Source organism: Schistocerca serialis, chromosome 4 (assembly GCF_023864345.2).
Source record: "Schistocerca serialis cubense isolate TAMUIC-IGC-003099 chromosome 4, iqSchSeri2.2, whole genome shotgun sequence".
NCBI lineage: Eukaryota > Metazoa > Arthropoda > Insecta > Orthoptera > Acrididae > Schistocerca > Schistocerca serialis.
Genome location: NC_064641.1, coordinates 679103159 through 679126412, shown reverse-complemented (window position 1 = coordinate 679126412; position 23254 = coordinate 679103159). Strand labels below are relative to the sequence as shown.

The 23254-nt window shown below is 45.3% G+C and overlaps 2 protein-coding genes across 5 annotated transcripts in view; one reads left to right on the top strand and one right to left on the bottom strand.

Annotated features, from left to right (window-relative positions):
• The window catches only part of LOC126473165 (DNA ligase 3), a 651156-nt gene that overhangs the window by 576739 nt on the left and 51163 nt on the right, over positions 1–23254 (bottom strand). The window lies entirely within an intron of this gene.
• Positions 1–23254, top strand: part of LOC126474681 (uncharacterized) — a 77326-nt gene that overhangs the window by 52714 nt on the left and 1358 nt on the right. Inside the window, exons 3-4 of the mRNA XM_050102160.1 lie at positions 4559–4843; positions 17768–17954. Of these exons, the coding sequence (XP_049958117.1) occupies positions 4559–4843; positions 17768–17954 (472 nt within the window). The remainder of the gene's footprint in view (positions 1–4558; positions 4844–17767; positions 17955–23254) is intronic.

Here is a 23254-nt window from a genome sequence, read left to right as displayed (position 1 = left end):
CATACGTACTCCACAGTTACACGAAAAAAACGGTAGCAGCATGCTTATAAATATATTTATTCATCTATGTCTTTGTTTGTATCCAATATATACCATTCATGATGAAATTAGTAACATATTTACTATGTTATAGAAAGTAGAGACATTAGACTACTGGCCTACCTTTTGCTCTATTCTTTTTATATATATGTTTATTTAATTTGTTTATGTATCTAATAATGTGGGTTAAAGCGTCTTTATGGTCCAGCCGTAGGGATATTTATTTAATTTCAAGTTATTTAAATGTAAATCCAGTAGTTCGGATGTGTTTCATTATGTTTGTGTGGGTGCGTTGGCATGAAGACATGGCGCGAGCGATCTAGCCAATCACAGCGCTCGTAAATGGGGAGACTGGATGGAAGCGAGTTCGGGTGAAGGGTTCTGGAGTACGGCACAGGACACGGGATTGCTGGACGTATCGGCGCGACGGACGCTCGGTCGTGGTAGAGACTTGGAGAGTGTGGAGCGGTTAGCGCGTGGTCGCAAGAGATATACTTCGGAATACCGACTTGTGAACTTGTGAGATTTCCGTAGTTTCTACAGTGAAGCGTTTGAAAGTGAATATTTCGCGAGCTATGATGTTATTCATAACTAATTACGTGAAGTAGGAATCTAATGTTCCCATTTTATTTAGTTTATATTTTATTCAATTGCTGGACCATCGACACCAATAAGTGTTTGGTAGAAATATACCGCATTCTCAAAAGTACTTCTACTATCGTACTCACCATTTAAAGTCGTTAAGATAGTACCTGCAGGTTTTATTTAATTGCAGACTTTCATTTATAAATTTATATGTTACATTCATAATTCGCAATTGTCGAGTGATACAAACCTTCTACCATTCGATTCAAGTGTGTAATCTTATCGTATACTGTAGACTCAGCAGTATTTGGCCTGTAATGCGGCAACTACGTATCCCAGCCAATAGACAACGAAACCAGCCAAAACTTTTAATATTGCAGCTCTGAGTTGGAGAGTACGTAGTTGAGGGCCACACATCATTCCTCCATTTTATTTTGAAAGCCCGCAATGCAAACACAAAATGTAATTCATCGTCATGTTTTAGTAAGTAAATAAAAATGTTTTAATGAATCTTCTCTCTCTACATACATAAACTGCTTGCTTCTTTTTGCATGTCTGGGTTAGTCTGAGGAACTACTGTAGAGATTTTGATACGGTTCAAATGGCTCTTAGCACTATGCCACTTAACTTCTGAGGTCATCAGTCCCCTAGAACTCAGAACTACTTAAACCTAACTAACCTAAGGGCATCACACACATCCATGCCCGAGGCAGGATTCCAACCTGCGACCGCAGCGGTCGCGCGGTTCCAGACTGTAGCGCCTAGAACCGCTCGGCCACTCCGGCCGGGTTTTGATACGGACTTAGAATTCCTGGGACTAATATCTTGCTAGTATCGATGACCCTAACAGCCAACATTCGTTGAGAGTCTCGATTCTCTCGTTGGTTGATTTAAAGGGGGGGGGGGGGGGGGGGGTTCGAGGAAGGGACCAAACTGCTTGGTTATCGGTCCCTCGATTCCCTGGACGGATGAACAAAGTCATGGGATACCTGCTACTATCGTACTGGACCTCCTTTTGTCCGGCATAGTGCAGCATCTCGACGTGGCACGGACTCTATAGGTCGTCGTTAGTCTCCTGGAGAAGTTATGAGCCACGCCGTCTCTACATCTGTCCATAAACGCGAAAGTGTTGCCGGTGCAGGATTTTGTGCACGAACTGACCTCTCGATTACGTCCCGTAAATATTCGATGGGATTCATGTCGGCCGATGTGGGTGGCGAAATCATTTGCTCGAAACGTCCAGAATATTCTGCAAACCAATCGCGAACAGCTGTGGCCCATTGAAATGGCACATTTTCATCCATAAAATGTCGCCGTTGTTTTGGAACATGAAGGGCTGCTAATGGCCCGCAAGTAGCCGAACATAACCATTTCCAGTCATTTGTCAATCTATTCCATGTAAACACGGCCCACATCATTATGGAACCACGATCAGCTTGCTCAGCGCCTCACTGAAAATTTGGGTCCAAGTCCACACTCGAACGCAACCATCAGCTCTGACCAACTGAAATCGGGACTCATCTGACCAGGCCACGGTTTTCCAGTCGTCTAGGGTCCAACCGATACGGTCACGAGCCCAGGAGAGGTGCTGCAGGCGATATCGTGCTGTTAAAAAATGGTTCGTCTGCCCAGTAACGCCACACTTCGCCGCACTGTCCTTACGGATGCGTTCGTCGTACGTCCCACATTGATTTCAGCGCACATTTCACGCTGTGCTGCTTTACTATTAGCAGAAGTCTACGCAGACGACGCTGCTCTCGGTCGTTAAGTGAAAGCTGTCGGCCACTGCGTTGTCGGTGATGAGAAGTACTGCCTGAAATTTGGTATTCTCGGCACACTCTTGACACCGTGGGTCTAGGAATATTGAATTGCCTAGCGATTTCCGAAATGGTATGTCCCATGCCTCGAGCTCCAACTACCATTCCGCATTTAAAGCCAGTTAATTACCGTCATGTGGCCACAATCACGTCAGAAAACTTTTCACGTCAATCACCTATGTACAAGTGACAGCGCTGTCAATGCAGCGCCCTTTTGTACCTTGTGTGTACGATAGTAACGCCATTTGTATATGTGCATATCAGTAACCCATGACTTTTGTCACATCAGTGTATATACACACATCAAAAAAAGTTTTGCATCACCCCAGTTCCCAGAATTCCTGAAGATATACGTTGAATGTAGATATTGTATCAGAGACACCGTCCCTTTGATTGTTGAGAGATGTCACTAAACACACCTAAAGATGTAAACAACCATGCATGAGCAGCGCCTATTAGACGGAGGGAGTCCGACAGCCGATCAGTTCCAGTCATTCCACCTGGAAGGAGGTAGACGGCTCGTGTTGTCTGTAGTTAAACGATGTCTAGATGGTCAATACCGCGGTTCTATCGCGTCCGAATTGTTACTTATTGCCAGAAAGGGCTCTCAACAGGGAAGTGTCCAGACGTCTCGGAATGAACCAAAGCGATATTGTTTGGATATGGAGGAGATGCAGAGAGACAGGAACTGTCGATGACATGCCTCGTTCGGGCCGCCCAAGGGCTACTACTGTAGTAGATGACCGCTACCTACGGATTACGGCTCTGAGGAACCCTGACAGTAATGACACCATGTTGAATAACGCTTTTCGTCCTGTCACAGGACGTCGTGTTACGATTCAAACTGTGCGCAATAGGCTGCATGATGCGCAACTTCACTCCCGACCATACAATGAAGGCTTTCACGACCAGATGTTTCAGATCCCTACAATTCTTCCGGGTTGTATGACCGTGGTTAATGGAACTCTTCTATCACTGACGTTTCGTCCAGAGCTACGTTGGACATTTTTGGAAGTGCTCCTGGTTGTGGTGAATCGGCAAGACTCAGCACAACCAGAAGAACCTCCGAAGATGTCCAACGAAGCTTTGGACGTAACGTGAGGGATAGAAGAGTTCCATGGACCACGGCCATACGACCCAGAATAATTCTCGGCAGCTGTTCACTCCCGACGTCCATGGCGAGGTCCATGTTTGCAACCACGACACCATGCAGCGCGGTACAGATGGAGCCAACAACATGCCCAATGGACTGCTCAGGACTGGCATCATGTTCTCTTCACCGATGAGTGTCACATATGAATTGAACCAGACAATCGTCGGATACGTGTTTGGAGGCAACCCAGTCAGGCTGAGCGCCTTACACACACTGTCCAGCGAGTGCAGCAAGATGGGCTGTTTTGGGGTGGGACTATGTGGGGCTGATGTACGCCGCTGGTGGTCATGGAAGGCGCCGTAACGGCTGTACGATACGTGAATGCCATCCTCCGACCGATACTGGAATCATATCGGTAGCATATTGACGAGGCATTCGCCTTCATGGACGACAATTCGCGCCCATATCGTGCACATCTTGTGAATGACTTCCTTCAAGATAACGACATCGCTCGACTAGAGTGGCCAGCATGTTCTCCAGACATGAGCCCTATCGAACATGCCTGAGATAGATTGAAAAGGGCTGTTTATGGACGACGTGACCCACCAACCACTGAGAGGGATCTATGCCGAATCGCCGCTGAGGAGTGGGACAATCTGGATCAACAGTGCCTTGATGAACTTGTGGATAGTACGCCACGATGAATACAGGCATGCATCAATGCAAGAGGACATGCTACTAGGTATTAGAGGTACCCGTGTGTACAGCAATGCGGACCACCACCTCCGAAGGTCTCGCTGCATGGTGGTACAACATACAATGTGTGGTTTTCATGGGCAATAAAAAGGGCGGAAACGTTTATGTTGATTTCTATTCCAATTTCCTGTACAGTTTCCGCAACTCTCGTAACTGAGGTGTTGCTTAATGTGTGTAGATAATTCAGTGCGCGAATCCTACTCGCACGTCGCCAGTTTTTTTTTTTTTTTTAAGGATTTTTTTTTCCCAGCCCGCGGCTTTGTTCCAGCCAGAGGAGGGTCGCTCTGACGACGGCTCTGCCGTGCTCGTGTGTGCAGGAGCGAGCAGGATGAGCAGGAGGAGCGCGCTGGGCAGCGCGGCGCTGCTGCTGGCGGCCGGCCTGTGGCTGGCCGGCCCGGGCCCGGCGCCCGTGGCGGCGCGCGCCATGCTGCTGCCGCTGCCGCGAGACGCCGCCAGGTTCGCCGCGGCCGCCGCGGCCGCCGAGGCAGAGTACGACGCCGTCGCCGGCGCCAACTGGCCGGACGACGAGCCGCCGCCTCAGGGGCTCAGCCAGGTCAGTCGCGGGGCAACGCTTCTACCGCAACCTCACAGCTAAAGTGAATCTACAGGGCGCGGCGCTCAAATCCGGACAAACGAAATATTTTTTAAAGAGCAAATTTACTAAAAAGTACAAATCAATATTAAAATCCTTTTACAAATATACAGGGTGGTCCAATCATCGTGACCGGGCCGAATATCTCGCGAAATAAGCGTCAAACGAAAAAACTACAAACAACGAAACTTGTCTAGCTTGAAGGGGGAACCAGATAGCGCTGTGGTTGGCCCGCTAGATGGCGCTGACATAGGTCAAACGGATATCAACTGCGTTTTTTTTAAATAGGAACCCCCCATTTTTATTACATATTCCTGTAGTATGTAAAGAAATATAAATGTTTTCGTTGGACCACTTTTTTCGCTTTGTGATAGATGGCGCTGTAATAGTCACAAACATATAGCTCACAATTTTAGACGAACATGTGGTAACAGGTAGGTTTTTTAAATTAAAATACAGAACGTAGGTACGTTTGGACATTTTATTTAGGTTGTTCCAATGTCATACATGTACCTTTATGAACTTATCATTTCTGAGAACGCATGCTGTTACAACGTGATTACCTGTAAATACCACATTAATGCAATAAATGCTCAAAATGATGTCCGTCAACCTCAATGCATTTAGTAATACGTGTAACGACATTCCTCTCGACAGCGGGTAGTTCGCCTTCCGTAATATTCTCACATGCATTGACAATGCGCTGACGCATGTTGTCAGGCGTTGTCGGTGGATCACGGTAGCAGATATCCTTCAACTTTACCCACAGAAAGACGTCAGACCCGGTGAACGTGCGGGCTATGGTATGATGCTTCGACGACCAGCCCACCTGTCATGAAACATGCTACTCAATACCGCTTCAACCGCACGCGATCCGGACATCCATCATGTTGGAAGTACATCGCCATTCTGTCATGCAACATCTTGTACCAACATCGGTAGAACATTACGTAGGAAATCAGCATACATTGCACCATTTAGATTGCCATCGATAAAATGGGGGCCAATTAGCCTTCCTCCCATAATGCCGCACCATACATCAACACGCCAAGGTCGCTGATGTTCCACTTGTCGCAGCCATCGTGGATTTTCCGTTGCCCAATAGTGCACATTGTGCCGGTTTACGTTACCGCTGTTGGTGAATGACGCTTCGTCGCTAAATAGAATGCGTGCAAAAAATCTGTCATCGTCCCGTAATTTCTCTTATGCCCAGTGCCAGAACTGTACACGACGTTCAAAGTCGTCGCCATGCAATTCCTAGTGCATAGAAATATGGTACAAGTGCAATCGATGTTGATGTAGCATTCTCAACACCGACGTTTTTGAGATTTCCGATTCTCGAGCAATTTTGCTGCTACTGATGTGCGGATTAGCCGCGACCACAGCTGAAACACCTACTTGGGCATCATCATTTGTTGCAGGTCGTGGTTGACGTTTCACCTGTGGCTAAACACATCCTGTTTCCTTAAATAACGTAACTATCCGGCGAACGGTCCGGACACTTGGATCATGTCGTCCAGGATACCGAGCAGCATACATAGCACACGCCAGTTCGGCATTTTGATCACAATAGCCATACATCAACACGATATCGACCTTTTCCACAATTCGTAAACGGTCCATTTTAACACGGGTATGTATCAAGAAGCAAATACCGTCCGCACTGGCGGAATGTTACGTGACACCACGTACTTATACGTTCGTGACTATTACAGCGCCACCTATCACAAAGCGAAAAAAGTGGTCGAACTAAAACATTCATATTTCTTTACGTACTACACGAATATGTAATAAAAATGGGGGTGCCTATTTAAAAAACGCAGTTGATATCCGTTTGACCTATGGCAGCGCCATCTAGCGGGCCAACCATAGTGCCATCTGGTTTCCCCCTTCAAGCTAGACGAGTTTCGTTCTTTGTAGTTCTTTCGTTTGATGCTTATTTCATGAGATATTTGGCCCGATCACTATCAATGGACAATTACTGAACTACATGAAAAGAAACGTGCGCACACTTTATTCAACATGTAGACGTCACTACAGATATTCGAATTTAGGTTATGACATGTTCGACATGCCTGCCATCATTGGCGATGATGTGACGCAGACGAATTGCATAACCCGCTGAAGTGTCGGAACATCGATGCTGTCGATGACCTCCTGAATGGTTGTTTTCAGCTCAGCAATGGTTTTCGGTTTGTTGCTATACGCCTTGCCCTTAACATAGCCCCACAAAAAGGATTCGCATGTGTTCAAATCCAGAGAATATGACGGGCAATAGAAGCCCATGCCAGCGGCCTCTGGGTACCCCAGAGACGGAATGCAGTCCCCAAAGTGCTCCTCCAGCACATCACTTTCCTGTTTCGATTGGGTCGAGCTCTGTCTTGCGTAAACCACATGTTGTCGAAATCGGGGTCACTTTGGATAATGCGGATGAAATTATCTTCCAAAACTTTCACCTACAGTTTGGCAGTCACCGTGACATCAAGGAATATCGCACCGATTATTCCGTGACTGGACATTCCACACCACCCAGTCACCTCTTGAGGGTGAAGAGACTTCTCGATCGCGAAATGCGGATTCTCAATCCCCCAAATGCGCCAGTTTTGCTTATTGACGAACCCATCCAATTGAAAGTGGGCTTCGTCGCTAAACCAAACCATAGAAAGTCCACACAAATTCCCATTATTCCCCGCGGCTAACCGTGCAGTTTGAGTGTCCTAACGCAAACCGTTCAGAAGTTACGACGACTTTATTTCACATAGTTCAATAATTGTCACCCTGTAAGTAGTGGTACCTTTCAAGAGTGACATTACTCGATGTAACTCCCTTCAGCCGCAATAACTGCCTCCAATTTTGTTCTGAAGCGATCGCACGCACTCTTTAAAACAGCACTGTCTATTTTCGCAAATGCTGCTTCGATAGCGGTGCGCAGAGATGCCACATCAGAGTGCCTCGTCTTATTGGTAACTCTTTCGAAAATGGCTCTGAGCACTATGGGACTTAACATCTCAGGCCATCAGTCCCCTAGACTTAGAATTACTTAAACCTAACTAACCTAAGGACATCACACACATCCATGCCCGATGCCGGATTCGAACCTAAGACCGTAGCAGCAGCGCGGTTTCGGACTGAAGCGCCTAGAACCGCTCGGCCACAGCGGCCGGCATAACTCTTCAACTACGCTCCAAACATAGTAGTCGATGGGGTTCAAATCCGGGCTACTCGGGGTCAGAACTCCTTTTACCAGAAAATGCAACATCATCCGACAGCCAGTTTTGGACTAAATGGCTCATATGAGCCGGTGCAACGTCCTATTGAAAGACATATTGTCTCCCCAAAGTCACAGTTACCATCCACGGTTTCACGCCATTCGCCAACACTCGCACATAAACTTCTTTTGTGACAATTTGTCCATTTTCAAATAAGTGTGGCGGTCACTGAACACAATAATAGGACGCGAACACCAGACTTCTCCGAAGCATTATACTTGGCCACAATATCGTAATCAGTTGATCTCGGGTACTCCAAGAATCGAACTATTTCAGTGTGCGAACGCTCAGCACGAAGACTTTCGATAATCGCGCCTCTTCGGGCGTACTCCGCATTTGTCCGTAACATCTCGGGCATTTAGAAGTTCTAACTGCTTACTAGATGCCTATTGCTTTCAAGAACGCCAATCGCGACCTCCGGCGGAAGTACGATATCGCGGGAAATTCAAATTGAAATTTGTCCGGATCTAAGCGCCGCACCCCGTATACTGGGTGAGGCAGCTAAGACGGCCACCCCAAATACAGGACCAGTATCCTGAAAGTTGCACCGCAAATATTGCTGAAAGGGGGAGTGCTGCTGCCGTGCGGTTTTCAAGAGTGGATTGGTAGTCAGGGACTCGTATTGTTAGCCAATCAACAGATTGTAATAATACTTACAAGGGAACCTCCCCATCGCACCCCCCTCAGGTTTAGTTATAAGTTGACACAGTGGATAGGCCTTGAAAAACTGAACACAGATCAGTCGAGAAAACAGGAAGAAGTTGTGTGGAAGTATGAAAAAATAAGCAAAATATACAAACTGAGTAGTCCATGAGGGAGATATACAACATCAAGGATAGCGTGAGCTCAGCAGAGCCGTGGTCCCGTGGTTAGCGTGAGCAGCTGTGAAACAAGAGGTCCATGGTTCAAGTCCTCCCTCGTGTGAAAATTTTAATTTCTTTATTTTCGCAAAGTTATGATCTGTCCGTTCGTTGATTGACGTCTCTGTTCATTGCAATAAGGTTAGTGTCTGTGTTTTGCGACCGCACCGCAAAACCGTGCGATTAGTAAACGAAAGGCCGTGCCTCTCCAATGGGAACCGGAAACATTTGATCGCTAGGTCATAAGTCAACCGATTCCTCCACAGGAAAACACGTCTGATATATTCTATACGACACTGGTGACAGCATGTGCGTCACATGAGAGGAATATGTTGTCGACCCACCTAACTTGTACACTTGGCGAATGGATAAAAAGATTCTTCTAACTTGCCCGATTTAGGTTTTCTTGTGGATGTGGTAATCACTCCCAAAAAGCGATGAAAACGTAAGAGTTTGTCACAGACTGAAAATAAAAAATTACAGTTTTCCCAAGTCTTGAACCGAAGACCTCTCGTTCCGCAGCTGCTCACGCTAACCACCGGACCACGGCGCTCCTGACCGCCCACTCGCTTGATGTTGCCCATCTTAAACATGGACTACTCAGTTTGTATATTTTGTTTATTTTTTCATAGTCCCACACAACTTCTTCCTGTTTTCTCGATTGATGTGTGTTCAGTTTTTCAAGGCCTATCCACTGTGCCAACTTATAACTAAATCTGAGAGGGGTGCGATGGGGAAGTTCCCTTGTTAGAAAGTGTATTTTTGTGCAAACATGCATTTTTTAATGGATCAATGCCTATTGACATCAACAAAATGAAAGTAGCATAAATTAGAATGTCAGTGAGGTTTGCTGCAGGATTCTAATGCGAGCCGTTTACGAGACATGGTATTTTAAGTAGTTCCCGCACCGATACTTGTTTGTGCCATTCAATCTGCGTAGTAGCTAGGTACGATGTCGTTATGTTTGCTTACAATGTGCTTGTTTATCCCTCGAGTGCTTTGCGACTGGCTAATCAGTTAGTGTGTGACCAGTCCAAGCAGTAGGTCGTGAGTGGACGATGGGACTCACCATCGGAGAAAAAGGCGACATGCTCATGGTGCATGGAGAGTGTAGGAAAAATGCAGTTCGTTCTTGCACGGTGCATGCGGTAAGATGTCTCAATAGACGTCAACCATCTCGGCAATTATTTATCAACCTCTTCAACCAGTTACGTGAAAGTGATATAGTAGCACCTACACGACGTGACAGAAGGAAACAAATGACGACGGAAGATGGGGAAATTAATGGTCTTGCTGCTGTTGCAGTTTGGGTGTTGTGTGCTGTCCTTAGGTTAGTTAGGTTTAAGTAGTTCTAAGTTCTAGGGGACTGATGACCATAGATGTTAAGTCCCATAGTGCTCAGAGCCATTTGAACCATTTACTGTTGCAGTTGATCCGCTCCCGCGCAATCGAACGATGAAGTGGCAGGAGTCAGGCAAGTGTCCTACGCATACTCCATCGACATAGATTCCATCACTATCACACCTCTCTCTATCAAGAGCTTCATGGAAACGATTATGAGAATCGTGTTAACTTCCGTATATAGGCATTAAGACAGGATACTATACATGTATCTTGTTTAGTGGTGAAACCGCGTTTACCAATCACGGCCACGTAAACCGCCGAAACATGCACTATTTGGCTGTTGACAATCCCTGCTGGCTTCGTTATGTGGAACGTCAGCACCCACCGAGTGTAAACGCGTGGTGTGGGATAGTGAAACCACCACATTCCTAAACGACTGTCTTCCAAGGACGCTAGAAGACATTCCCCTGGAGATTAGGAGGAAACTTTGATACCAACATGATGGCTGCCCAGTGCACGAAGTACTGCAGTAAGTCTTCACGAATTGTTTCCAAATTGGACGCAGAGAACCTATACCTTGGCCGGCCCGTTCCCCGATTTGACTCCTGTAGACTTTTTTATGTGGAGAAAGCTGAAAGACGCGGTCTACGGGGTCATACCAACAGCATCCTATGATTTGCAACGTCGTATTACCGCAGCCTGCTCGAACATCTCAACTGAAACGCTAGGACGTGTGCAGCAGTCGTTCCGTACCAGACTGGAAGCGTGTGTTGCCGCTGCCGGTGGTTATTTTGAACGCATCCTGTAGTGGTTAATTGTCTCGTTACTGGTCAGAATCCACATAACAGGTGCACGCACTTGGGTTGTTCTTTAGTATGTGCTACCACAGGTATTGTCGGGGTAGGAAGTTTTTAAAATACGATATCTCTTAAACGACTGGCACAAGAATCCTACAACAAACACGACTGATTTTCTAATTTACCTTACTTTTAGTTTCTTAATGTCAATAGGAATTGTTCCATTTAAAAAAACGTGTGTTTGCAAAAAAAAAAATACACCTTCTAAGTATTATCACAATCTGTTTAATGGTTCAAATGGCTCTGAGCACTATGGGACTTAACATCTATGGTCATTAGTCCCCTAGAACTTAGAACTACTTAAACCTAACTAACCTAAGGACATCACACAACACCCAGTCATCACGAGGCAGAGAAAATCCCTGACCCCGCCGGGAATCGAACCCGGGAACCCGGCCGTGGGAAGCGAGAACGCACAATCTGTTTATTGGATAACAATACGAGCCCCTGCCTACCAATCCATTCTGTGAAAATCGTACATCAGTAGCACTTTCCATTCTCGCAATTTTGCAGTGCAAGTTTTTGGTGATTCACCTTGTATATCTAGAATGAAAAAATATATCGAGATGAGATTTTCGCCCAGTTATAGCGCACAGTATGATGAATTTCCTGATGTTCCATTTTTATCGTTTGGAGTAAGGTTGGCTGTTATCACTGAAACAACAGGTGTTCGGTTGTATCTTTTTTTCACGTCAGAAACCCGAACTGTTACAAACGCTCAAAATTACCGAATTTTCTTTCCTATTACTTCCTGTAATAAAATAAAAATCGAACAATTGTTAAGACATTTTGACACTCTCTCTCACAGTTTCAGGATTTGTAGAATTAAAATATTAACTAGACAAATAAAAGAATACTTAGTCCGTTCACGGTTCTCTGCTTTTCTCTAAAAGTGATAAGTGGTTGAATACTACAAAAAACCACGCGTATTCTTTGATTCTAATTTTTTTAATCTCCGCTCAGAAATAGTGTTTTAATCGGGGATCATACCACTATTTGGGCATTACGAATAGTCTGTGTTCAAGCGTGAAAAATGAGGTTGAAGAATTCTGTTTTTCTTGTTAATCTGTTCGTTTTCAAGCGCTACAAGCAGATAAAGGGATATTATGTAGACACAAGCAGCAGATCCGCTCCTTTCTGGTTTTTTTTTTTGTACACTATGAATAAACTGTTGTTAAGTTTTTAATTTATCACTGTTACCAAATTTCCTTCCTCTTTCAGTATTTCATAGAAATGGCAGACAAATCTTCAATGTTTTAAAGCAAATGACGCATTGTACTTCACTGCTACATCACCTCATAAAAATATTTCCAGACTAGGGTTGGTGCCATTATGCAATACAACGGATGTCCAGCGACGACAGTGAGAAATTACCGTACATATCATGTGGGGGAAAGTCTTGCACTCTTCCTATTTTCTATGACAATGTAATATTTTAAACCAGTGTAAATTTTACGAACAAAAATTACCCCCTTATTGAAAAAGGTTTATTTAAAAATTAAAAATCTTAGTACTGCCACTTTGCCTTATTGATATTTCGATTTTTTTACTCGGGTATTTGTTAAAAAACACGTGTTATAACCCATACCAAATTGATACCGAAAAATACAGGTTATTCAGAACTATAATACCGGTATTGATTTTAACCGGTCGGTTTTTCCCATCCCTAGTTTACAGTCGCTGAATTATTTGTCTTTCTTTTTTTCTAATGGAATTATATGCTGTTTTCTGTGGCATCTGAAGCAAGCTTCTACGAAAAACTTCAGCGACATAAAACGTATGGGATCAGTGTCAAGATAACAGCGCCGCAAATCACTGTCCCGCCGGCAGAAAAAGAGGTTACACAAACGTCAGCCGTATTATAACAAACGTAAGGTTCGGTTCCTGCGTTTATTATTAAAGCGATCTTACCAAGAGCTCAAAAAATTTACCCGGAACATTGCTACAGGCTATAAAGTGGTTCTGGAATAACAACAGCGCACGTTAAATTTCATCTGAAGTTTATGGCAGCACAGGTCCGTGTTGCAAGGCGTTTCATGCCTTCGGGAGTCGTCTGTATTCCCTAATAGGCCTCTTGTTTTAATTTTCACCACCAATAAAAGTAAATTTGGTGAGTGTGCACACGATTTTGTGTTCTAGTGCTTTGAAAATGTTCTTTTACGAGGGTCTGTCATTACATTTGTGGAGTGGGAGGCACATTCGTCATGTTGGTAACACAATGATTGTCTTGCGTCCAATGGGATGTCTTCCAATAACTGCGGCAACACCGCGCGGATGATTGATATAGTACGGTACGACACGCAACGAGAGGATACACAAATCCGTTATCAGCAGCACTGCTCATTTTTAAATTACTTCTTGACGCACTTTCCTCTAAATCATTTACTTATTTTATCACTTTACTGTAATAGCACTTGTAGCAACACTTCAACTTCCATACTAACAATGCCTCTCAGATGCAGAGCTACACACTACACAACATAACAGTTCCCTGTCCCATGCTCGACACTCTACAGACGCGGCTGCCCGCAAAGCTAATCCACAACTAAACCAGCGATATGACAGTACGCTTACATGTATGTATCAGGCTAACAATGGACTCTGTAATAAAGCGTCATCTGTGAGTCAATGGTTCGTGAATAAAAACATTCCTGAAATGGACTGGTCTCCCCAGAGCACCGATCTGAACCGAAACGAACACTTTTGGGTGGACCCCAGCATCGAACATTACCACCTTCTCTGGTATCGGCTCTTGACGAAGAATGGGCTGCCATTTCTCCATGGACATTCAGAGACTACATTGAAAGCGTCGTCAGCAAAGTTCAAGCTACCATCACGGCAAAAGATGGAGATACACCATATTACTGTCCACTAATAGGTGATGGACACTTTCGATCAGACAGTGTAATTCTCGTGAAACACTGTTAAGTACATTTAGAGAAGCTGTAATCGAAAAACAATGGGCGACTATTATGCTGAAACGAACGCATGTCTCGCGTAGGAAACATGAAAAAAAAGGACATTAAGATACATACAGATGCAAACAGAGTGTCATTTTGCCTCACTCAATATACCGATGGAATAGGAAAGAAAACTGATAATACTGGTACGATTTACCTTCAGCCATGCACTGTACAGTGCCTCGTGCGCTATTTATATAGAAGTAAAATTCATTTCTTGACCGAATGGTCAGGGCAGTCCGTTTGAGATCAAGCACAGTGAAAAAAATCAATTGCTTTCACCCTAATCGCAAAAGCTGGAAGTGAAGCAAAGGGTTCCTCAAATAGAAATGAGCTCACTGGACATATCATTACTCACCACTTTAAAAGAGCATATTTGTCGAAAAAAAATGGCTCTGAGCACTATGGGACTTAACATCTTAGGTCATCAGTCCCCTAGAACTTAGAACTACTTAAACCTAACTAACCTAAGGACATCACACACATCCATGCCCGAGGCAGGATTCGAACCTGCGACCGTAGCAGTCCCGCGGTTCCGGACTGCAGCGCCTAGAACCGCACGGCCACCACGGCCGGCCATATTTGTCGCTTTGGAGCACTGCAGATGATGTACAACATCTACGAAGGGGTCGTGTGAACCTCCACCCGTACAATAAGTCATGCCAGTGAAGCGGTGTGTACGTGCCAGTAGACTGGATGGAACTCCCACAGTAAAGTGGCGCATCGTGGGACGTGACAGAGTGGCAGAATCGGAAGTATCGTGAACCAGAATGAAACTTCCACTCTGTAGCGGAATGTGTGCTGATATGAAACTTCCCTGGCAGATTAAAACTGTTGTCAGACCGAGACTGGAAATCAGGACTTTTGCCTTTCGCGGGCAAGTGCTCTACCGACTGAACCATCCAAGCACGACTCACGACCCGTCCCCACAGCTTCATTCCGCCAGTACCTCGCCTCCTACCTCCCAAACTTCACAGAAGCTCTCCTGCGAACCTTGCAGAACTTGCACTCCTGGAAGAAAGGATACTGCGGTGACATGGCTTAGCCACAGCCTTGGGGACGTTTCCAGAATGAAATTTCCATTCTGCAGCGGAGTGTGCGCTGATATGAAACTTTCTGGCAGATTACAGCACTTGCACGCGAAAGGCAAAGGTCCCGAGTTCGAGTCTCGGTCTGACACACAGTTTTAATCTGCCAGGAAGTTTCACGAAGTATCGTGTTTGGACACGCCATAACCAAAGCATGAATGAAGTTGCCCGACTTGTTTTGTATCAATACAGACTGCCAAAGTGTCTACAAGGAATTCTGTACCACTCGCACCCACGTAATACGGCGTAAGAACTGTGGCTGTAAAAATATCCTGACAGGGACCAGAGACAAGTATCACGCCTTATCAAGGACAATCGGTTTCATACTCGACAAGAATAGCTGCTGTCAGTGAATGTAGGTACATTTGAATCATTTTCCGAGCGAACAATGCAAAGAGAACTGCATGCAATAGAAATATGGGGGAGGGGAGGGATACCTCCCAGAACGTCACTGCTTGCAGCGCACTTAAGGCTCCACCTCTTCAGTGTAACAAACAATACAGGAAGTGAGACCTTAACTTTTCCCGGCGATTCGAATGTTCAAATAACTTACGGGTTTGCTGCCGGGTGAAGTCGTCGAACACCGCCGATATTTCGACAGGAGCACACCCTGCCATTCTCAAGGCACAAATGCAAGGAAGAAAAAATGTGCAAGCAAATTTAATACCTCGGTTCGTAGAGGAGGAACAAGGAAGATACCACACACAGAACAAGTGTCAACACAACCAACATCAGAAATATCGATGGTTACTATTAATCAAGAGATGAGGTAGCACTAATTTCGTGTCCCTCTGTTTTTTGAGGAGAGACAGAGCCGGATTCCAAGCAGCATTTAAACAAAATCCACCAGTGTAGTTTCCCAGATCATTTTCCATTGAAATTTCGGTACAAGGTGAGGTTTCTGTAACGAATGAACGAACGAACGAAAGGAGATAGGTGTCCAAAGCTTGTATGTAACCAACCGTAATTGCATAGTTGATACTCAAGTTTCAGTTAGACACAAAACAAGAATTATCAGAATTCTGTGGTACACAGTGACATGTCCGGCATTCCGGAATGATGCTTTCAGTCTCTAGCGGAGTGCGCACTGTCTTGAAACTTACTCGCAGATTAAAATTGTGTGCCAGTTTGGCAATCGAGCCTGGAACAGTGCCTTTCACGGACAATGTTCTTACCGGCTGATATCCCAGCACGACTCACTAACGTCTCCCTCCTTCGTTGCAAACATCACAGTACATCTCTTGCATAACTTGCGTGACTAGCACTTCTGAAACAAAGGATATCGCGGAGAAGTAGCTTAGCCACTGTGCAAGGGTTGTTTCCGGAATACAACTTTCATTCTGCAGCGGAGTATGCGCTGTTACCATAGTAGAGGGTTGTGCCTGAATAGCTTGGTTGGTAGGAGCGTAGGCCGCAAAAGACAAGATTTAAGGTATAATTTCGCTCCGATAAGCAGTTTTAATCTGTCAGGAAGATTCACCTTCGACATTACCTACTGTTTGTTACGCAAGTTACAAGATAGTGTTTGAAAGTTCCCGAAATACATAAATTAAAATTCTTATGTTTCACCTAGATCTCATTCTGTACCGTTAGCTTCAAACTAGTCCCCTATGGAGCGAGTACGTGGATTCCAACAGTTCTGCCACATTTGAAATGCATCCTTGAAGTCTGTCGGTCTTAGAGTGTTTGGTACCCTCTACGGTTCCTCTTGAATCTCCTTCGCTGTATTAAATATTCACCACTTCAAATTGACTTTCATCTTGAGGAACATGAAGAAGTTACATGGAGGTGAGTGTCGTGAGTACGGCGGATGGAGAAAAGTGCCATCTTGTAAGATCTTTCAAGTTAATAGTCATAAACCTAACTTTCATCGCCGGTGATAACCTTCGAAAGAAAGTTCTGATCGTCCTGAAGCAGTTGCTTAAGCTCCCTGCCGACTTCCAAGTGATTTTGCTTCTGATCTAAGTTTACATGTAGCGTAAATTATTTCCAGGGTGTTGCAAAGGATTTGGATGGCCTGTATACGATCTTGCTGAATAAGAATCCTCGCTTTCTGAATACTTTCTAGTGTGGTTCTAGGACACGAACGACCGGAACGGGCGTCATCATCAGTTCGCATGAATTTGAAGCGGGGAACCAGTCGTAAATCTGTGCCTGACCTAAAAATGCCTCAAAAAGCTTGCTCCAAAATTTGGCATGTTTCTGCAGCGATTTTCCCAAGTTTTGTTTAAAACTTTGTAGACACACAGCTTTTTCAGGCCAGCTATCGCTAAGTTACGGAAACATGACAACGGAAATATGTTCATTAACCAAACCACTCAGCTCGCAGCCACTTGCCAGACTTTTAGTGGGTATGTACGTGGAGGCAAGTAGCTGTACTACAGGGTATTTATACGCAATTCACGCGCTAAATTCGAATTTCGGTAACTTATGGATAGCACTTCGCATCTTGACCGTCAGATGGACGCCTCGTAGTGAGTGAGTGTGTGTGTGTGTGTGTTCCGCAGGAGGAGCAGACGCGGCTGCTGCGCATGCTACTGCTACGCATGATGCAGGAGCGTGACCAGCACGCGCAGGCCGACCACGACGTCGGGCCGCTGCTGGAGCCGGGAGATGTCGCAGACGACCCCGAGGGAGACGGCGAACACCCGCTCCCGTACGGCGGCCCGCACACTCCCGATGACAAGAGGAACTGTGAGTACCACCTTAGTGAAGAAAGTGCACAGCGTGCACAGCTGCCAACACTAGTACATACACTACTGGCCATTAAAATTGCTACACCACGAAGATGACGTGCTACAGACGCGAAATTTAACCGACAGGAAGAAGATGCTGTGATACGCAAATGATTAGCTTTTCAGACCATTCACACAAGGTTGGCGCTGGTGGCGACACCTACAACGTGCTGACATGAGGAAAGTTTTCAACCGATTTCTCATACACAAACAGCAGTTGACCGGCGTTGCCTGGTGAAACGTTGTTGTGATGCCTCGTGTAAGGAGGAGAAATGCGTACCATCACGTTTCCGACTTTGATGAAGGTCGGATTGTAGCCTATCGCGATTGCGGTTTGTCGTATCGCGACATTGCTGCTCGCGTTGGTCGAGATCAAATGACTGTTAGTAGAATATGGAATCGGTGGGTTCAGGAGGGTCATACGGAACGCCGTGCTGGATCCCAACGGCCTCGTATCACTAGCAGTCGAGATGACAGGCATCTTATCCGCATGGCTGTAACGGATCGTGCAGCCACGTCTCGATCCCTGAGTCAACAGATGGGGACGTTTGCAAGACAACAACCATCTGAACGAACACTTCGACGACGTTTGCAGCAGCATGGACAATCAGCTCGGAGACCATGGCCGCGGTTACCCTTGACGCTGCATCACAGACAGGAGCGCCTGCGATGGTGTACTCAACGACGAACCTGGGTCCACGAATGGTAAAACGTCATTTTTTCGGATGAATCCAGGTTCTGTTTACAGCATTATGATGGTCGCATCCATGTTTGGCGACATCGTGGTGAACGCACATTGGAAGCGTGCATTCCTCATCGCCATACTGGCTTATCACCCCGCGTGATGGTATGGGGTGCCATTGCTTACATGTCTTGGTCACCTCTTGTTCGCATTGACGGCACTTTGAACAGTGGACTTTACATTTCAGATGTGTTACGACCTGTGGCTCTACCCTTCATTCTAACCCTCCGAAATCCCACATTTCAGCAGGATAATGCACGACCGCATGTAGCAGGTCGTGTACGGGCCTTTCTGGATACAGAAAATGTTCCACTGCTGCTCTGTCCAGCACATTCTTCAGATCTCTCAACAATTGAAAACGTCTGGTCAATGGTGGCCAAGCAACTGGCTCGTCACGATATGCCAGTCACTACTCTTGATGAACTGTGGTACCATGTTGAAGCTGCATGGGCAGCTGTACCTGTACATGCCATCCAAGCTTTGTTTGACTCAATACCCAGGCGTATCAAGGCCGTTATTACGGCCAGAGGTGGTTGTTCTGGGTACTGATTTCTCAGGATCTATGCACCCAAATTGCGTGAAAATGTAATCACATGTCAGTTCTAGTATAATATATTTGTTCAATGACTACCCGTTTATCATCTGCAGTTCTTCTTGGTGTAGCAATTTTAATGGCCAGTGGTGTAAATGCATTCATTCAGGAGCCAACATTTTTTATGAGAATATAGTCTCGGCATATTTCACCGATACCATCTTTTCGAGTTATCAGTCAAATCGCGACCTTGTGTTGGAGAAATATTCCAAGCTGTTTCCTGCAAGAAATGTCGGGATCTTTCTCTTATTTTTTAACGCCCATTTTATCTGCTAGATTAGCGGACTACTCCGAGTATAGACGCATGTGGAGTCAGAAACTACTGACCCAAAAACCAAGCGAGCTGCTAAGGGAAGAGGGAATCCCAATTGGGAATTTTTAGGAAGGAGTTTTTAGTCCGGGAATTTGCCTTTCAACCACGGGAAACCTCTTGAAAACCTCGGTCAGAAACGCAGGATGAGAGGTGTTTCAACCATATTGACTGATATCAGACGAGAACAATACACTGGTATTATACAAGAACAGTACGTCTTAATAATTGAATTGTCAACCATACAGAAGACCAAACGTTCGATTCCTGGCAGTGTTAAGACTTTTATTTCTTTATGGGAAGACCAAAAAGAAAACCTATTTGAAGGAGAAATGGCTGCCGTGGCTTCGAAATCCAACATTATTAACTGGGAGAACAGAATGCGCAGATGAAGTCATTCACGATCCATTAGATTTCGAACGTCCAACTGCAGAAACCATGTTTCTTCACGTGATGTTTCCGCGGGTTAGAATAACGCAGCGAGTACTGCAGCTTCAATCTGTCATCTGTCTCGGAAGATGGCCGAAAGACACACGGTTGAAATGTCAGTAAAAGACATAGGGTTTCTGTGGTTGGACCCAAAACGTGAAGATGGTACATCATGACGTTTACTGAAGTCGTTATGCCGGTGCACTTGGCGATAAATTTTTTGACGAAGTGAAAACGCTCGGCCACAGTGAGCTCGTCACGGTGGCAAATACCTTCAATACGAAAGACTCCCGCGTATGGTGTTACCATCTCGATCTGTCGGTTTGAATGTCACAGACAATAACAGGGAAGAGCTCAGGATGAGTGTTGCTGCTGGCTGCATTCCTCCCCGTTCATACGCTCGATGCTTGTCATTTAGTAAGAACAGCATCCGCATCGTATGGAGCTAATAGACGCCACCATTAATAGCAGTGGACATGCTGTAAAAAAATGGTTCAAGTGGCTCTAAGCACTATGGGACTTAACAGCTGAGGTCATCAGTCCCCTAGAACTTAGAACTAGTTAAACCTAACTAACCTAAGAACATCACACACATCCATGCCCGAGGCAGGATTCGAACCTGCGACCGTAGCGGTCGTACGGTTCCAGACTGAAGCGCCTAGAACCGCTAGGTCACTAGGGCCGGCATCTTTATCTTCCACCCGGCGATTTTAAAACCATCTAAACCATTCATAATACCGAGAAAGGCTTCAACACTCATTACCGTAGGCTTCATGCATCATTTGGTGTATCTCCATGAAGGTTTTCTTGAGTTTCACGCAAAATATAATGCAGCCGCGTTGCTCCTCTAACTCTGCCATCTCTAAATTCGCAAACAGTGCGCCACAACGTTCCACTCAATACACCACTGAACTAACTGGCATACAACAATGAAACTTCCGGTAGTTACAGATTGAATGCAGGCGTGTGCAGAGATGCCAACCGCATTACGCTCCAACACATCTCTGGCGCGAAATTAGGAATGTTCCGGAATTTTTTGAACAGACCTCGTATGGAAACAAAAAACAGAAGAAACAAAGGAAAGAAACACGAAATAGGGACAGCTTTTGCTTGGTTACAACGGGGACAACAATTTTGTAACTTCTACGTTTACAACAGATTACATTTACGAAAGGTGTTCGAAAACACTATAGCCTAGTGAAACAATGTGTAGCACTACCCCCTACCGGCAAGTATAGGACTGACATGCTCAATCGCTGCACGTACGGCTAAGTACGTCATCTGGTGATGTTACATGTTCAACATCTGTCGTCCACTTTATGGGTATTTTCCAACGTTTGTAGTCCAATGTATCTTATATTTAATTACTTGTCTCGACTCTACACCACTTCGGGGGTTTTTAAACGTTAATAAGAATTACCCTGTACACCCTTCACACAACGTAGGTTAAACGCCTCTCTCATCCGTTGGTGCACTCCACGTTTTCCATCACTTGAACAGACGCAGAATCGCGACTCGTCTGAAGACATTATTCGCCACCAGGCGTCTATGTCCATTTTCTGTGTTGTTCGGTCCATTGGAGATGAGCCACTTTAGATGCTGCTCTGAGCAATGGCCATCTGCGTTGTACCCTTCTACAAGTAGGCTCGTATCGAGGTCTCGCGGCAATATTCGCTAATTGAGATGGACCTGCAATCACGGACAGTATCAACTCCTATCAGTTATGAAAATGACTGACTGACACTGAGCGTGACACTCGTCTCCGGTTCCTTTCGGTTAGGATTTCTTACTACTGTTCTTAAGTAGTGTTACACAGCTGCAAGCGGTGCACCATTCCTTGCAGATACGTTGGACAGTTCACACCGATATCGCAGGAAATCAGGCAACTTCATTCTCACTGTTGTCATGACACTTCCCAACACGTCAGCTGCTTTCTGCCATGGCTCCACGTCAAGCCATCTCATTGCGTTGATTCCATGCGACCGACTGGCACATCTACGCCACTTCCCTTCCATGGCTTACGTCAGTGGTTGAAGACAACTTCACCAACTGGTGAAATCTCTAACCCAGCGTTCACTCCAAAGTGACCAGTGTGCCCTTTTAAGAGAAGTCACTAATACAGTGTGTACATAAAGTCCGGGAACACTTTCAATTATTTATTGCACGAGAACTAAACATTGCACAGATGTCATACATATTGTATTTTGAAGAGAAACAAAGGTTTTTTTTTGTAATCATTCGATATGCGAACCACTTTCAATTATTTATTGCACGAGAACTAAACATTGCACAGATGTCATAAGTATTGCATTTTGAAGAGAAACAAAGTTTTTTTTTTCTTTTTTTTTTTTTTAGTCATTCGATATGCGAACCATGAGTTCAAATGGCTCTGAGCACTATGGGACTCAACTTCTGAGGTCATCAGTCCCCTAGAACTTAGAACTAGTTAAACCTAACTAACCTAAGGACATCACACACATCAATGCCCAAGGCAGGATTCGAAACTGCGACCGTAGCGGTCTCGCGGTTCCAGACTGCAGCGCCTAGAACTGCACGGCCACTTCGGCCGGCAAACCGTGGGTGACACGCCAGACGTCAATACGCTATTCTTGCCGTACCCATCGTCGACTCTGGCAGTCGCTTCCCATATTGTCTCCCGGAGTTCTGCTACATCACTTGGTAGAGGCGGTACATACACCAGATCTTTAATGTGTCTCCACAGAAAATAGTCACACGGAGTGCGATCTGGTGTTCGGGGAGGCCAATTCATGAACTCCAACACAAAGAAAACTCACTCCGCACCTGAACTCGTTTGCGACTAGTGCTCACTATCGGCAAGTTACCAAACTACGCTGTGGCGGAATACATGAAAAAAAATTCCAGGGTTTCTCTTCAAAATGACATACGTATGATATCAGTACAATGTTTGATTCTTGAGCACTAAATAACTGAAAGTGTTCCCGGACCTTATGTACATCCTGTATTCTGTCTTACAAGGTCTTGCCGTACCCGTCCCAGCATGGCATCGTCGACTCTGGCAGTCGCTTCCCATATTGTCTCCCGGAGCTCTGCTACATCACGTGGTAGAGGCGGTACATACACCAGATCTTTAATGTGTCCCCACAGAAAAAAGTCACACGGAGTGCGATCTGGTGATCGGGTAGTCCATTTCATGAACTCCAGTTA